The sequence below is a fragment of the Myxocyprinus asiaticus genome, chromosome 38 (genome assembly GCF_019703515.2).
Source record: "Myxocyprinus asiaticus isolate MX2 ecotype Aquarium Trade chromosome 38, UBuf_Myxa_2, whole genome shotgun sequence".
In the NCBI taxonomy this organism is placed as follows: Eukaryota; Metazoa; Chordata; class Actinopteri; order Cypriniformes; family Catostomidae; genus Myxocyprinus; species Myxocyprinus asiaticus.
In genome coordinates, this window is record NC_059381.1 from 19918739 (window position 1) to 19936707 (window position 17969).

Sequence of the window (17969 nt, forward strand, 5' to 3'; positions counted from 1 at the left end):
TCTCTGTACTGAAATAACAAAATGAAAAGAGTACCTCCATCCATGTCAGGGCTGGCCCACAGTTGATTTTGTTATCAGCAATTGCTGAGAGACGGGAGAGGTAAGCCATGAGCATTTGGGAAACTGCCTATCAGGAAAAAAGAAACAGTGAAAGGAAGGGTTAACAAGCATGCTAACTTCCAAGGGTTTAATTCTATAAATAGTTTTTTTTTTTTTTTTTTTTTTTAACAGGGAGATTGAGATCTCATAACATTGAAGAGCGAATGTTTTGAGTTTGCATACTTTCTCATTATAAAATGGTAGGGTAGGTGTAAGGAATGCAGCTTTCTGAAAGTCAGTCACCTTATATGGGCAACACTTAGTGATAGAAACAGTGGCTTACACACTTAAAATAGGTAGCATATTAAAATGTGTAGCATAAAAGTCTATAAATATTTAATATATGCAACTCAACAATAGTTCAGAAGGTTTGCTTGTTCCTCTTTTGTCCTTCAGACATCAAAGCAAGAGCAAAATATGATTTATTGCATTTCTACAACACTCAGAAAAAGGTAAAAGAGCAAGTAAAGGGCTTGGTATACATTTATTAGCAGTGTAAAATTCGCAGCAGATCCTTTAAGTCCTGTAAATAGCGAGGTGGGGCCTCCATGGATCTGACTTGTTGGTCTAGCACATCCCATAGATGCTCAATCAGATTGAGATCTGGGGAATTTAGAGGCCAAGTCAACACCTTGAACTATTTTGTCATGTTCCTCAAACCCTTCCTGAACAATTTTAGCAGTGTGGCAGGGTGCATTATCCTGCTGAAAGAGGCCACTGCCATCAGGGAATACAGTTGCCATGAAGGGGTGTACGTGGTCTGTCACAATCTTTAGGTTGGTGGTATGTGTCAAAGTAACATCCACATGAATGCCGAAGAACATTGCCCAGAGCATCACACTGCCTCCGCCGGCCTGCTTTCTTCCCATAGTGCTTAATGCTCCCATTCCTCCCCAGGTAAACGATGCACACGGACCCAGCCATCCACATGATCTAAAAGAAAACTTGATTCATCAGACCAGGCCACCTTCTTCCATTGCTCCATGGTCCAGTTCTGATGCTCACATGCCCATTGTAGGTGCTTTCGGCAGTGGACAGGGGTCAGCACGGGCATGGGCTACGCAGCCCCATACGCAGCAAGCTGCGATGCACTGTGTGTTCTGACACCTTTCTATCATGGCCAGCATTAAGTTTTTCAGCAATTTGTGCTACAGTAGCTCTTCAGTGGGATCGGACCAGACGGGCTAGCCTTTGCTCCCCACGTGCATCAATGAGCCTTGGGCACCCATGACCCTGTCACCAGTTGTCCTTCCTTGGACCAATTTTAGTAGGTACTAACCACTGCATACTGGAAACACCCTACAAGACCCACCGTTTTGGAGATGCTCTGACCCAGTCGTCTAGCCATCACAATGTGGCCCTTGTCAAAGTCACTCAGATCCTTGTGCTTGCCCATTTTTCCTGCTTCCAACACATGAAATTCAAGAACTGACTGTTCACTTGCTGTCTAATATATCCCACTCCTTGACAGGTGCCATTGTAATGATATAATCAATGTTATTCACTTCACCTGTTAGTGGTTTTAATGTTGTGGCTAATCAGTGTATATATACAGTTGTGCTCAACATTGCATACCCTTGGAGAATTGGTAATATATGTACCATTTTTAAAGAAAATGTTTTTATTTCTTATTGGATTCATATTCAACTATAGGTTATAACAGAATGGCACAATCATAAAACAAAACATGGCAACAAAGAAAAAAAAAAATGAAATGATCCCCGTTCAAAAGTCTGCATACCCTTAGTTCTTAATACTGTGTATTGCCCCCTTTAGCATCAATGACAGTGTGCAGTCTTTTGTAATAGTTGTCTATGAGGCCCCAAATTCTTGCAGGTGGTATAGCTGCCCATTCGTCTTGGCAAAATACCTCCAGGTCACACAAAGTCTTTGGTCGTCTTGCATGAACCGCACGTTTGAGATCTCCCCTGAGTGGCTCAATGATATTAAGGTCAGGAGACTGTGATTGCCACTCCAGAACCTTCACCTTTTTCTGCTGTAACCACTGGAGGGTCAACTTGGACTTGGGCTTAGAGTCATTGTCGTGCTGGAAAGTCCAAGTGCGTCCCATGCGCAGCTTTCGTGCAGAAGAATGCAAATTGACTGCCAGTATTTTCTGATAACATGCTGCATTCATCTTGCCATCAATTTTCACACGATTCCCCGTGCCTTTAGAGCTCACACACCCCCAAAACATCAGTGAGCCACCACCATGCTTCACTGTGGGGATGGTATTCTTTTCACTATAGGCCTTGTTGACCCCTCTCCAAACATAGCGCTTACGGTTATGACCATAAAGCTCTATTTCGGTCTCGTCACTCCAAATTACAGTGTGCCAGAAGCTGTGAGGCGTGTCAAGGTGTTGTCGGGCATATTGTAACCGGGCTTTTTTGTGGCATTGGCGCAGTAAAGGCTTCTTTCTGGCAACTCGACCATGCAGCTCATTTTTGTTCAAGTATCGTCGTATTGAAACAACCACACCGTCTTTTTCCAGAGCAGCCTGTATTTCTCCTGAGGTTACCTGTGGGTTTTTCTTTGTATCCCGAACAATTCTTCTGGCAGTTGTGACTGAAATCTTTCTTGGTCTACCTGACCTTGGCTTGGTATCAAGAGATCCCCGAATTTTCTACTTCTTAATAAGTGATTGAACAGTACTGACTGGCATTTTCAAGGCTTTGGATATCTTTTTATATCCTTTTCAATCTTTAGAAAGTTCCATTAACTTGTTGCGCAGGTCTTTTGACAGTTCTTTTCTACTCCCTATGGCTCAGTATCTATCCGGCTCAGTGCATCCACGTGAGAGCTAACAAACTCATTGACTATTTATACACAGACACTAATTGCAATTTAAAAAGGGTGATCCCAGGGCCATTTGGGTGATTTCTGTTATCATTATGATTTAAAAAGGAGCCAAACAACTGTGTGATAATAAATGGCTTCATATGATCACTATCCTTAAATAAAAGACAGTTTTTTTGCATGATCAGTCATATTTTCAAAATCAATGCCAAAATTTCACAATTTCTGCCAGGGTATGCAAACTTTTTAGCACAACTATATAATATATATCACACACACACAGTACATATATATAAAAACCTTCAGGTGACTTAAATTTAATTGTCCATGTATACATTCCAGCCAAATACGGTTGTCACACCTCTTCTAAGAGTTAATTTTGTTCTGTACAAACAAAGATTGGTTATTTACGGGTGTAACAACCACAGTCAACAACCAAATTCACTTCTGGAAAATGTGGGTAGTGATGACCAAATTTTGATTAAACCCACATAGTTTGTACAGAACTGAACGACTAGTTCAGTGTGACATCACTCTTGTTTGGACACTGACAGTTTCTACTTAAGCACTGCTAGCAAATCACAGAGATGGAGGTACACATATTGACTCATACCAGTTTGTCAACCCTAATATTACCTTGCGAACTGTTTAAAAGCAATATATTAGGGCACAGACGAAATTTTGCACCTCTGTTTACAGTCTTTTACTAAAAATTACTAGACAATAATATGTCTCAGCTTACTAATATTACTTTGGACAAAAATAGCAAGCACTAAATCAAATTAGTGTTGCATTTCTTGTTTACAGCCACAAGATGCCAAAATGTTACTGTGGTTATCAATATGTCAACCATCACAAGCTGTGGACTCAGTATTCTGTACACACAAAGAACTAAAATTGAAAGGAATCACATATTTAAATGTGGTTGCAACTCCCAAAACTTTCCAGTGTGTACAGTATGTGGCCATAGTGACAAGGCAGGTCAAAACACTCCAAAACATCTTCACTCTCAAGATATCTTTATTTCCCCTTTAGAAATGCTATAATGAGCTGAAAACAGCATCCATTTGAGGAACTACATTAATCTCTAAGCATATTTTGTATGTTAAAGGATTATACACCAATTAAAGACATCAAACATGAAGATTATAGGATTTAATTGCAATAACTGAAGCATCTGCATCAGTCATTTGACCTGGTTTCGCAGAGCTTGAAGCTTCACTTAATGGTATTTTACAAAAGAACAAACATCAGGGGGATCAGTAATCATAGTTAACTCCTTTCTATAACAGATATCTGGTTCCATGCATTTTTCTTTTCTGATAATGTAAATTGGCCTTGTAAAAATTCCAGCACTGACAGCCATTCAATGCACATTTTGGAAATGTGTATTTGTATATGCCATAGAAATGAGTAAATGTTGATGAACTCTGATATGGAATGGTAACATTTCTTGTCATATACATTTCAGAGCATATACACATATACAGTGCATTCAGAAAGTATTCAGACCCCTTAATTTTTTTCACATTTTGTTATGTTGCAGCCTTATGCTAAAATGCTTTTAATTCAATCAATCAATCTACACTCCATACCCCATAATGACAAAGCAAAAACCAGATTTTTGATAACTTTGCAAATTTATTAAAAATAAAAAAAAATAAAAATCACACTGACATACATATTCAGATCCTAAACTCAATACTTAGTTGAAGCACCTTTGGCAGCGATTACAGCCTTTTTGGGTATGATGCTACAAGTTTTCACACCTGGATTTGGGAATTCCTGCCATTCTTCTCTGCAGATCCTCTCAAGTTCTGTCAGTTTGGATGGGGACAGTCGGTGGACAGCCATTTTCAGGTCTCTCCAGAGATGTTCAATTGGGTTCAAGTCCGGGCTCTTGCTGGGCCACTCAAGGACATTCACAGAGTTGTCCCTAAGCCAATTTTGCGTTGTCTAGGCTGTGTGCTTAGGGTAATTGTCCTGTTGGAAGGTGAACTTTCGGCCCATTCTGAGGTCCTGAGCACTCAGGACATGGTTTTCATTAAGGATATCTCTGTATTTTGCTGTATTCAGTTTTCCTTCAACCCTGACCAGTCCCCCAGTCCCTGCTGCTGAAAAACACCCCCACAGCTACCACCACCATGCTTCACTGTTGGGATGGTATTGCGTAGGTGATGAGCAGTGCCTGGTTTATTCCAGACATAATGCTTGGAATTAAGGCCAAACAGTTCAATGTCTGTTTCATCAGACCAAAGAATCTTGTTTCTCACAGTCTAAGAGTCCTTTAGGTGCTTTTTTTTTTTTTTTCAAATTGCAAGCGAGCTTTCATGTGTCTTGCACTGAGGACAGGCTTCCGTCTGGCCACTCTGCCATAAAGCCCAGACTGGTGGAGTGTGCAAGTTTGTTAATGAATTTCGTTATCTTAATTTTAAGACGTATTTTTGGCGATCCGTTTGAAACAGGACGACACTAAGGGCAACTTGAAACGGACAGTTTTTTGCCAGTTCCGTGCGGATTTCAAAGGAATAAGCGTATGATCGGAAAAACACAAAAAAAGCGAATGCATGATCATGTACTATAGGGACACAGATATGAGCAGCATGCACACTAGAAGCTTAAGTACAGGTACTACAATAAAATAACTCAGAATTCTGCTCTAAACTATTATATTAAGAGAAACTGTGCTCTGGTTTTTAGCGCTTTTACTTTTTACGCTTTATTATCATTAAGTAAAACACAGACGTAATGATTGATGTACACTGGCGGCCAAAAGTTTGGAATAATGTACAGATTTTGCTCTTATGGAAATAAATTAGTACTTTTATTCACCAAAGTGGCATTCAACTGATCACAATGTGACTTTTTTCAAATAGTGATGGTGCTGTTTTTTTTTTTACATCAGTAATGTCCTGACTATACTTTACGATCAGTTGAATGCCACTTTGGTGAATTAAAGTACCAATTTCCTTCTGAAACAGCAAAATCTGTACATTATTTCAAACTTTTGGCAGCCATTGTATGTCCTCATGAAATCAAAGACTCTCTCCTCGAAATCCGAACACAAGTGGTCAAAAGAGACGAACAGGTGTAACGGTGATGTCTCGCTTGTACATTTGTGATCGGATTACCCAAAACTCATCTTAATACCAAGTGTACACTTGGTCTCAGTCAGGGACAAATACTCATGTAGTTGATACACAACAGTCCTAAGGTGTTTGCACCAGCATAATGAAAAACCGGACTGAGAGTCACAGGACACTGACTGCAAGTCGTCTAGTGTATGCTTGGCTTTATCAAGGCCCTTCTCCCCCGATTGCTCAGTTTGGCTGGATGGCCAGCTCTAGGAAGTGTCCTGGTTATTCCAAACGTCTTCCATTTAAGAATTATGGAGGCCACTGTGCTCTTGGGAACCTTCAATGCAGCCGAAATTTTTCTGTAGCCTTCCCCAGATCTGTGCCTCGACACACTCTGATAAATTTGAAGTTATCAAAAATCTGTTTTTTGCTTTGTCATTATGGGGTTTGGAGTGTAGATTGGAAAATGAGACTCAGAACACCCGATTACACAGGCAACCATTGTGGGAGCCTCCACTTACCAGCTCAGAAAGACTTCCATACTACAGAACATAATGGATGGCATTATCAGTCACTCAAACTTCAAAGCAGATTGATTTAGCTGTGAAAAAATGCCATGGTTCAAGTATACTTGTCTGTGAAACAAATGCCGGAGATACTACAGGGACATCCATCCAACAAGAGGCCATTAGGTGCGGTTAACCAGCCTAACTGAGCATTTATTCATCTCACAGATGACTAAAGCTACTCTGAGAGGATAAGCACCATGTATACAGGGGGTAAAAAGGTCTGACCATTCTGCTGTAAAAGCCAAGTATCTTAAATGTCTCATTGGCCCCAGGAGAGCACTAAAAGAAGAAGAGTTTGAGACTCCTACCTCTGCTCTCTCCCTCAGGCTTTCGAAACGGGGCAACTCAGGGAGCTGAGAAAAGCGCCTGTCATAGATGCAGAGATGGAGATGCTTATCCAACACTCGGAAATCTTCATAGCTTCGCCTCACGATCCAGCTTCGTCCCTGTGGGGCAGTAAGAGAGGGCCATAAACTCAAAAGTTAAACAAACAGACCTTACAGTGTGTTGATGTTTGGTCTCCTAGGCTAAATGTCATCAGGCCAGTGTAACACCGCGCTGACCACACACATCCGCCACTTCAGTGGAACCACCACAACCAGCTGTGTGTGTATTTACCTCTGGACTAAGTAGAATTCAAGGCGATGAGAATTGTAAGCATAGAGGAGAGGGACACACAGCAAACAACTAAATCAGCCAACAGTTAGAACTGTTAAGTGCTTTGAGTGTAGTGTCAGAAAAGATCTATTTAAGTGTAACGTTCATTCATTCAACTATATTTGCATTTCCTGAAGGAAATACCAGAACAGGCAAAGTAAAAAAAAAATAAAAAAATAAAAATAAAAAGGTAATATGAGCATTTGAAAAGTTGTAAACCTAAATATACTGTAGATATAAGGAAGGAACAGACAAAGGGAGAGAGATTTATTTGAGACTTCTCAATGGACTGTTTTTATATTTCCAAATTACTTATTTTTCCTTATATTTATTTATGTAAATTTATAACATTATTGTTATTGGATTGCACATATCTTGTCATCTATTAGAAAGTCAATCTGTTTTCTCTAATTCACAACTGAATGTGTGGACAATAGTCAACAGATATTTTAATCCACATTATAATTAGACGGCGAATTTGGACATTTGGGGCAGGTTATTGGTTCCTTATTTCATTACTCTAACTATAAAAACGTTAACTATGATATGCAGAAATAAATAATGATGAATTATGGTGTGCTAAAACAAGCTGACTTCTATATCTCAGTAATAAACTCTTGAACTCTACATCTCAATCAATACATAACAAGATGCACTTAAATAGGGCTAAATGTTCCCTGGTAGGTTTGTAGACACATCAGCCTGTATCTGCAGTGCTCTAATCTAAATGAAATGCACTACATCACTGTCTGAAAACAGGATGCAATTGATGATATGAACATCACCGGCTGTACAATAGCACCTGAGCGTTCCCAATGTGAAGATGCCGATGAATATGAATAGAAGAGTATGCTGATTAGATTCCGTGGGGAGGAGTGTGGGAATAGATTGGGTATGTTTACTTCCTCTTCCCTGCCTCTCGTGGGAGACTGCTGGGTTACCTCTGCCCCAGTGCCTTTGTGGCTGCTCTGTGTAATGCATCAATCATCCTGACAGCGTGGTGCAGCCTGACTCAGGGCACATGGTGCACTGCTGCAGACCTACAGTCGACAAGCAATCTCTCACACGATCTCACTTCTTTCCAATGATATTTCTTAATTGAACAGCACACTGCGGCATGTGCATGTTTATATGTTTGAATAAAAGTTTTGTTGAATCTGGTATACACAGCATAAACTGGCATGATATACCTACAGGGTCCAAAATTAATATGCACCAAATGCAAGTAAAAAATTGGCTTTGGGTTACTGGCCAGTAAACATGATTAGACTACAACTGATTAGAAAATGAAAATATGTGATTTTGTGAGGTGCCACAGAGAGACTGGCTGGTCTATGATGCTGCGCGTGATATAATATCCTATGGTGTTTACTGCAAATATACAAGGGAAAAAACAGCTAGGTTTGAAAAAGTCCACTGTCATATATATAATTTATGGTTTTACATTTTCTCAATTCACCTGCTTTTGGTAGTGCAGAAGGGGAAATTATTGACCCTATATATATATATATATATATATATATATATATACACATACAGCTCTGGAAAAAATTAAGAGACCACTGTAAAATTATCAGTTTCTCTGGATTTACTATTTATAGATCTGGGGGTGCTTCTGCAAGGCTGGAATTGAGTAGATTCGTCTTTATGAAGGACGCATGAATCAAGCCACATACAAAGTTATCATGGAGGAAAACTTCCTTGCTTCCTTCTGCTCTGACAATGTTCCCCAACTCCAGCAAGACAGGTTTTTCCAGCAGGACAATGGTCCATGCCACACAGCCAGGACAATCAAAGTGTGGATGAAGGACCACCGGATCAAGACCCTGCCATGGCCAGCCCAATCTCCAGACCTGAACCCCATTGAAAACCTCTGGAATGTGATCAAGAGGAGCTGCTTGAATTTTTGTGCCAGGAGTGGCACAAAGTCACCCAACAGCAATGTGAAAGACTGGTAGGGAGCACGCCAAGATGCATGAAAGCTGTGATTGAAAATCAGGGTTATTCCACCAAATATTGATTTCTGAACTCTTCCTAAGTTAAAACATTAGTATTGTGCTGTTTAAAAATGAATATGAACTTGTTTTCTTTGCATTATTCAAGGTCTGAAAACACTGCATCTTTTTTATTATTTTGACCAGTTGTCATTTCTGCAAATAAATATTTTTATTTGGAATTTGGAAGAAATGTTGTCAGTACTTTATAGAATAAAACAAAAGTATTCATTGTACTCAAAAACATACCTATAGATAGTAAAGTTTATTTAAAATATAAAATTTTGCAGTGGTGTCATAATTTTTTCCAGAGCTATGTGTGTGTGTGTGTGTGTATATAAGGCCTACCTTCAAACTCAGTGCCTCTTTACTTAACATCATGGGACAATCAAAAGAAATCAGGCAAGTTCTCAGAAAAAAAAAAATTGTGGACCTCCACAAGTCTGGTTCATCCTTGGGAGTAATTTCCAAATGCCTGAAGGAACCACATTCCTCTGTACAAATAATAGTACACAAGTATAAACACCATGGGACCACACAGCCATTCAGGAAGGAGACACATTCTGTCTCCTAGAGATGAACGTAATTTGGTGCGAAAATTGCAAATCAATACCAGAACAACAGCAAAGGACCTTGTGAAGATGCTGGAGGAAACAGGTAGACAAAAGTATCTATATCCACAGTAAAATGAGCCCTATATCAAAATAACACGAAAGGCTGCTCAGGAAGGAAGAAGCCACTGCTCCAAAACTGCCATAAAAAAGCCAGACTACAGTTTGTAAGTGCACATGGGGACAAAAGATCTTACTTTTTGGAGAAATGTCCTCTGGTCTGATGAAACAAAAATCTAACTGTTTGGCCATAATGACCATCGTTATGTTTGGAGGAAAAAGGGTGAGGCTTGCAAAGCAAAGAACACCATCCCAACCGTGAAGCATTGGAGTGGTAGCATCATGTTGTGGGGGTACTTTGCTGCAGGAGGGACTGGTGCACTTCACAAAATAGATGGCATCCTGAGGAAGGAAAATAATGTGGATACACTGAAGCAACATCTCAAGACATCAGCCAGGAAGTTAAAGCTCGGTCGCAAATGGACAATAACCCCAAGCATACCTCCAAAGTTGTGGCAAAATGGCTTAAGGACAACAAAGTCAAGGTATTGGAGTGGCCATCACAAAGTCCTGACCTCAATCTGATAGAAAAGTTGTGGGCAGAACTGAAAAAGCGTGTGCGAGCAAGGAGGCCTACAAACCTGACTCGGTTACACCAGTTCTGTCTGGAGGAATGGGCCAAATTTCCAGCAACTTATTTTGAGAAGCTTGTGGAAGGCTACCTTCCACCTTAAAGTTTGGCCCAAGTTAAACAATTTAAAGGCAATGCTACCAAATACTAACAAAGTGTTTGTAAACTTCTGACCCACTGGGAATGTGATGAAAGAAATAAAAGCTGAAAGAAATAATTCTCTCTACTATTATTCTGACATTTCACGTTCTGTTTTTTTCCTTTTTTTCTCCCCTTTTTCTCCCCAATTTGGAATGCCAAATACCCAATGCGCTCTAAGTCCTCGTGGTGGTGTAGTGACTCACCTCAATCTGGGGGGCGGAGGATGAATCTCAGTTGCCTCCGCGTCTGAGACTGTCAATCCGTGCATCTTATCACGTGGCTTGTTGAGCACATTAATGCGGAGACAGTGCATGTGGAGGCTTCACGCTATTCTCCGTGACATCCACGCACAACTCACCACGCGCCCCACCGAGAGCGAACCACATTATAGCGACCACGAGGAGGTTACCCCATGTGACTCTACCCTCCCTAGCAACCGGGCCAATTTGGTTGCTTAGGAGACCTGGCTGGAGTCACTCAGCATGCCCTGGATTTGAACTTGCGACTCCAGGGGTGGTAGTCAGCGTCTTTCACTCGCTGAGCTAATCAGGCCCCCGTGACATTTCACATTGTTAAAATAAGGTAGTGATCCTAACTGACCAAAGACAGGGAATGTTTCCTACGATTTAATGTCATGAATTGTGAAAAACTGAGTTTAAATGTATTTGGCTAAGGTGTATGTAAACTTCTGACTTCAATATACTTTATAAGACCATTATGAATTCTATGCTTTATTACATTTATATCGAGTATAACCTGTTCTAATGAACCTCAACCTTAAGTACATGTTTATGACCCACCCATTTTGTTTTCATGGATCTTTTGAAATATCTGTACTTTTCTCCAAGCCTCAAAGTCCATATCCACAGTAATGGAAAACCTCAGAGTGCCTTTGATTTGGCCAAAACACATCCCTCTGAACCAGGGCCAGGCAGAAAAAGACCTAAAAAAATTGCTTAACAGAGCCTGGCCTACTAGTGCAGCCACAGAGAAAACAAAAACAGTAGTTCAGCTTTCTTACTTCCACCTCATTTCATAGCGGGCTGAGCAGTGCATTTGTTTGGAAAAACTGCAATGTGAGTGGAACTAAAGTGCTTTTCCTGTGTGTCTGATCCCTCTCAGTTCATGTGGCTCCTGGCCAGATCTGCACCCTCGGTTGGCAAGGCATTTTTTTCTCTCTTTATAAACACACAGGAGCAGTGCTGTGAATTTGGACATCGTCTAACAGACCAGGATGGAATGAGGTTTGCACACACAAAACAAGACTTGAGATATTTTTCTACAGAGTTGTCAACTAGATCTGCCAGCACTGAAATCAAGTGCACACACAGCTGCTCTTAAACTTCTTGAATTTTGTTACAGATTTCAAAAACTATTTCTTAATTTTTTTTGTCCTCAGAAAAAGTTAGCTCAGCCAAATACATTTTGTAGCAACCAACTACTCCCCAAAGTAGGAGGTTTACATCACACATTTATAAGCAACTGCTCATAGGGCTTAATTTGTAGTGTTATTGTGCCATCTCAGCTGTCTGATTTTTATTGGTGTCTCTGTAAGAAACCACCAGGCATTCTTGTATTTACAAATCGGTACAAGTGTTTGATAATTGCTTTTGTCTGAATACTTCCATAAGTCCATGGTTGATTGAGACCAGTGATACATGTTGAAATGGGCCAACCAAATCTTTGCTTATGATTTTATGTCCTACCTGACAGTAGATTTGGACCAAATACACAGGCTCTTTTGACTCCAGGCCATTCCGCGTCACTTCACTCTGTTCATCTGCGAGAGTCAGCTATGGGAAAAGAGAAATGATGAGTGAAAGGATGAACAAAATATTTAAGAAAGCTTTCTTGTTTTAGCTGCAGGCTGCAGATGCTTACGAGTACATAAGATATATATCATAGGAGCTAGTGAACTGCCTGCATTGGCAACATTTAAAGACATCAAATGCATGCTTCTAAAAGGATGTATACTTCACCCAGAAAGCAATCCTATAATACATAGCGACAGATTCCATGCAAGATTGCGGATGAAGTAAAAAAAAATATATATATTTTAACTTAGGATTCATTAACTACTATTTTAGTATTACAAAAATCATTATTTTACCCAATATTTGTATGTGCTATGTATTTGTATGCTTATTAGAGTAACAAATAGTAAGCAAAGCAACATGTTACTACCAAACTCTATTGAAAACAATTGCGCGTGGAGTCCCCTGTACATTTTGCAAGTATGACACACAAATAGAGTTGCTAAATCAGTCACTTATAAGGTTCTATTTTAGGTAGGATGCTGCTTTTGAAGGCAGCTGCCTATGTAGTCTATGTACTAGTGAGTAGCAAGGCAGCTCACAAGGTTTTGGAAAAGAGTCATCTCTCTGTAGTCAGGTGCAAAGATGGAACCACAGGATAGAAGAGGCGTTGAATGATGTGTCACCAGCTGAGCATTTTGCCACATATTTTGAATAATAAATGAAGATAAAGCACATTGCATGCAGTGATGGGAGGAGCAGAGAGGAAGCTCTTCAAGCAATAATGTTATTTAGCTATGCATGAAAAGTCGTTGATATCTTATTTATAAACTTGCAGTCCATCACATATCAGTTTTCTTTAAAAATGTCCTGGAATGCAAACCACAGGGCATCTGTGTGCCAATTTTGAAGACAAGATTATTTTTTCATAAGTTTTAGAATTAATATTTATGCATGAAAAATAAATAAAGTAGAACAGTTATGATGAAGAATTTTAACACATGCAAAGGATCTGATTGTTGTCTGTAATACAACAAAAGGACTCTTTCGTAATATTCTGGCAACACACAGTACAGAAATTTCTCTAGACCTCTCATTTGGGTGCCTGAGGATAAATGCACCTATCATTTAAATAAAATGTCCCCTTACCCTGCTCAATGTGCATTAACAAATATTCCCAACTCAGGCTGTTCACACACTTGACTGTGTTTGTGTGTGTAAATGCCTCTATTGTTATTTGTGTTGTGTGACTGACAAATTTCTGCTGACTCATATGGGTTTGTTCATACTGTGAGATGGGCGATGCACACCAGTGATGACCTAAATGAGACACACTCACAAAAAACACACACATTAAAAAATCTTTGTCTTGCCAAGAACAAATAGAGACTTTGGAAGACCACATACCTGTCATGTGCAGCTAGAGTCATGCTCCCACATAAAACTAAACATCCTCATACAAACACTCTGTACTTGACTTAAAAACTGAGCGACATTTACAGAGCAAATGTATCTGTCCTTTTAACAGGGAGTATAAAAAGTTGCATCCAGGTGGCTCCACTGATGTATAATACAATTATTTACACTAAATGTCCCCTAGGGATCAATAAAGTATTTATCCATCTTTATCTGGAGCTAAATAGCCTGAATGTATGTGGCGGACACAGGCAAAACTTAGACAAAGATGAGAATGAAAGAGTAAAACAATTTTATAGCCCTGTTTTCACCTGGTATTAACATCTGTCTCAAGTGATTTGACCCCAAGTGATCAGACAAGACATATTACGGTACTGTTTAAACCTGGCATTAACATGCATCACAAATGCTCCTCTCATCAGTGACCACTGCGACACTTCAAATGGTCATGTGCATTTCTGACTAGGGATGTGCAAAACTACTAATTTTCATAATTGACTAGTCGTCAAGTACTCGACTAGTCGGTGTTAATGATAATGTATAATTAGACTCTATTATGTTTATGTGACCCTGATCAGACACCTATTAAAGGGATATATGGATGCTAAGGACAAATAAAAAGGCTAAATAACTATAACATCTTATTGCACAAAAATTTCAGAATAAGAAAAGAAAGAATTAAAAAAGTGAAAATCAAACTACTTATGCGTATCCTGAACACAGAATGACACGCTTCAACATAACTGGAGTGCTTCAGGTCGATCCTTGCTGTGCATTCAAAAGCACAGAACTGCTAGATAATATTGTGGGTACACAACAAGCAGTTTAAACCTTTTTGACTACAACTATTATAGTTGAAGTCAGAAGTTTACATACATTTAGGTTGAAGTCATTAAAACAAATTTTTTAACTACTCCACAGATTTAATATTAGCAAACTATAGTTTTGACAAGTAATTAAGGACATCTACTTTGTGCATGACATGAGTAATTTTTCCCAACAATTGTTTACAGACAGATTGTTTCTCTTTTAATTGACTATATCACAATTCCAGTGGGTCAGAATGCTACCAAATACTAACAAAGTGCATGTAAACTTGTGACCCACTGGGAATATGATGAAAGAAATAAAAGCTAAAATAAATAATTCTCTCTATTATTCTGACATTTCACATTCTTAAAATAAAGTAGTGATCCTAACTGACCAAAGACAGGGAATGTTTTCTACGATTAAATGTCAGGAATTGTGAAAAACTGAGTTTAAATATATTTGGCTAAGGTGTATGTAAACTTCTGACTGTAATTTAAACTGTCAGATAGAATCAGCAAGACTTTAATCTGTCCAAAGCACCTCACAAATACAAGAGTATAACTCACAACAGAGGATTTAACGTCCGACAGTGATCGTCTTGAAATGTATTGTTGATTTGGCGCTTTGATTGCTGTAACAGCAGCACATAAAAGGACTTAACCTAAAGCATTAAAGAGACAAAACTTCTTACAGAGAGTTTAACTGTGTTATTTACTGTTAAGTAAAGCATGTAATCATCATACAAAAACACTCTCCAAGAAGTTGCCTCTCTTGATTAATTTAATTGAGTCTCCCATTAAAACCACCACCACTAAAAATATTAATGTTAGTAGTTGACCCCACTTATCGACTAGTCAGTTGTTGGATGACTAGTCAATTAGTCGACCACCCTGGCACATCCCTATTTCTAACAACCTCTGAATGTGGTTTTAGTGTTTGAATCACAAAATGTTTCAGCTTCACATAAGTCTTCAGGAGCACATGCACAATACCGAGGCCAGTTGTGGTCTAATTACCATGTATACATGCTTGACAAAGCCGTACTATATTTGCATCTAACTGTTAGTTAACTTCTCAAAAATTGGACTTGTATGATTTCAGTCAAACTTAATTGTTTACATGACATTTTAAAAACACATTGTTTTAGTCCGACTGAAATCAAACTTTTAAAGTGCATATAATGATGGAAACACCTCAAACAGAGCTATTACAGGGTAAATGGATGAATATAAAAGGGAAGATGAATCAAAAGCGCAACAACAATCCAGTCATGTGCCTACAATCAGATATTTTGGAGGAGATTTACTTCCTCTGCTGATGTCCTTTCTTCAAATATTCGATTACAGATTGTGTCATGTATACACTTACTGAGCACTTTATTTGGAACACTAGTAGCCCATCCGCCTCAAGCTTTGCTGGGTTTTGCATTCTGAGATGCTATTTTGCTCACTAAAATTGTACAGAGTGGTTATCTGAGTTACGGTAGCTCGAGCCAGTCTGACCATTCTCTGTTGATCTCTCTCATCAACAAGGCATTTCCATCCACAGAACCGCCGTTTTTGGTTTTTGGCACCATTCTGGGTAAACTCTAGAGATGGTTGTGCGTGAAAATTCCAGGAGATCAGCAGTTACAGAAATACTCAAACCAGCCCGTCTGGCACCAACAATTTTGCCATGGATGAAATCACATTTTTCCCCATTCTGATGATTGTTGTGACATTAACTGAAGTTCCTGACCCTTTTCTGCATGACTATATGCATTGCACTGCTGCCACATGATTGACTGATTAAATAATTACATGAATAGGAAGGTGTACAGGTGTTCCTAATAAAGTGCTCAATGAGAGTACTTGGACAGACAGATGAAAACTGAAGTTTGACAATGCAAAAATCTACTGTAGCTCAATAATAACTGAGCATGTAAACATACATACTGTGTATGCAAACATAAAATTTCTCCCTTTTCTAACTAAAGGATGCAGCCATAGGAGTTACAACTTAAATATCTTCCTTCATAAAAAATTATTATGTGAACCCCAAAACCAGCAGCCAATTCTCACCAATATGAGTATTTAGCAGTGTTAATTATACTCACAGAGTTTAGAAAGCAGCCAATAGGTTGTATTCCTGTCACGGTGAGTGAACGCTCTGTGGCACCACACTCTTTGGGGTGAGAGGATTATGCCCTTAAAAAAAAGACAGTGAGCTGTGATGTATTAAATATCCGTCTCTGTGAGAGTGAACTTTAGACATCTTAACAATACCACATGAAGGCTTGACTCAGTCACGGTCTGAGACTTATTCAACAGTGTACTCCACATCCATACATGCAAAAAATGAAATCTAATGCTGCCAGTCTGTCAGGAGCAAGGAAACAAATCTGACTAGCTAGCGCCTATCTATCTGAGAAGAGTGGGAAGAGATTAACAAGAAGCACAACCAGGTGTAAGTGGAAGTTTCAGTGGAAGCAGTGAGCTTAGTGCCATGTGGTCCGTGAGCCAGTGGAACTCCTCAGAAAACACAGGGTAACATGAGAACTAATGACCCAGTAATCCAGCACAGCTCAGTACCAACTCTGCAACAGCTTTCCATGCATCTAAAAGAGAGAAAGAGAGGTATCCCGGTTCAAGTGCAAGGAAAATGAACTCAGCTTGGTTTACAGAACAAAATGGCTAGGGAAACATACTTGACCGATGACCACAGAGGATTTTAAACAAAAGTCCGGTGGGACATACACAAAAGCACTCATACACAGTATGCATGGTAAAATCATTCACAGAGGTGATCAGCGATCCTTGGCGGGACAGAATGTTCAAGTCTATTGTTTGACGGAGTGGGAATCCCTCATGGAAACCATGCATATGCTTTATGGAATGCTTCAGCTAATCATTTGCACACACTGACAGGCATTAAAGATATTAAAGCACTGAGGGTGCTTAAGAGGCATGATATCTTCACAAGAACTGTTACAGAAATTAATTTAGCGAGCAAACCTCCAAAGCATATGGCAGCAAAGCAGTAATCTCAAGTACAAAGCAAGAAGTCAACAGCCCTAGTGAGACCTGAAGCCATTTCATCTCTCTCAACAGCAGAACGTCTGCAGCCTTTAGGTGTAAATAAAGAACATGAGATATTAAAATGGAGGAATGACAAAACACAAAAGAAAAAGTTGGAAAATAAGCAGACAGACAGTGCAAGTGAGTGCAAGAGAGCAATAGGGGGCTTGCAAAGACGACTTACAGAGGCACAACATCCCGTCCACACTGATTAACACAGCATCTTTTGTTCACCATGAGATACTGACTGCACGTTGCAGGCTAATTCCAGGAGCCACACTCTAAATATTCAAGCTTTCTACATCCATCAATCAGTGTGTGAGAGAGAGTGATCGGGACACTTGCTGTTTTTGTC

At 39.5% G+C, this 17969-nt stretch overlaps 1 protein-coding gene across 5 annotated transcripts in view; it reads right to left on the reverse strand.

The window, feature by feature from the left end:
• arhgap32b (Rho GTPase activating protein 32b) overlaps positions 1-17969 on the reverse strand; it is a 153379-nt gene that overhangs the window by 34145 nt on the left and 101265 nt on the right. For all 5 annotated transcript variants that reach the window (XM_051678375.1, XM_051678374.1, XM_051678376.1 and 2 more), the window contains 3 exons: positions 12285-12371; positions 6853-6990; positions 35-127 (listed from right to left, as the gene is read on the reverse strand). In XM_051678375.1, the coding sequence (XP_051534335.1) occupies positions 35-127; positions 6853-6990; positions 12285-12371 (318 nt within the window). The remainder of the gene's footprint in view (positions 1-34; positions 128-6852; positions 6991-12284; positions 12372-17969) is intronic.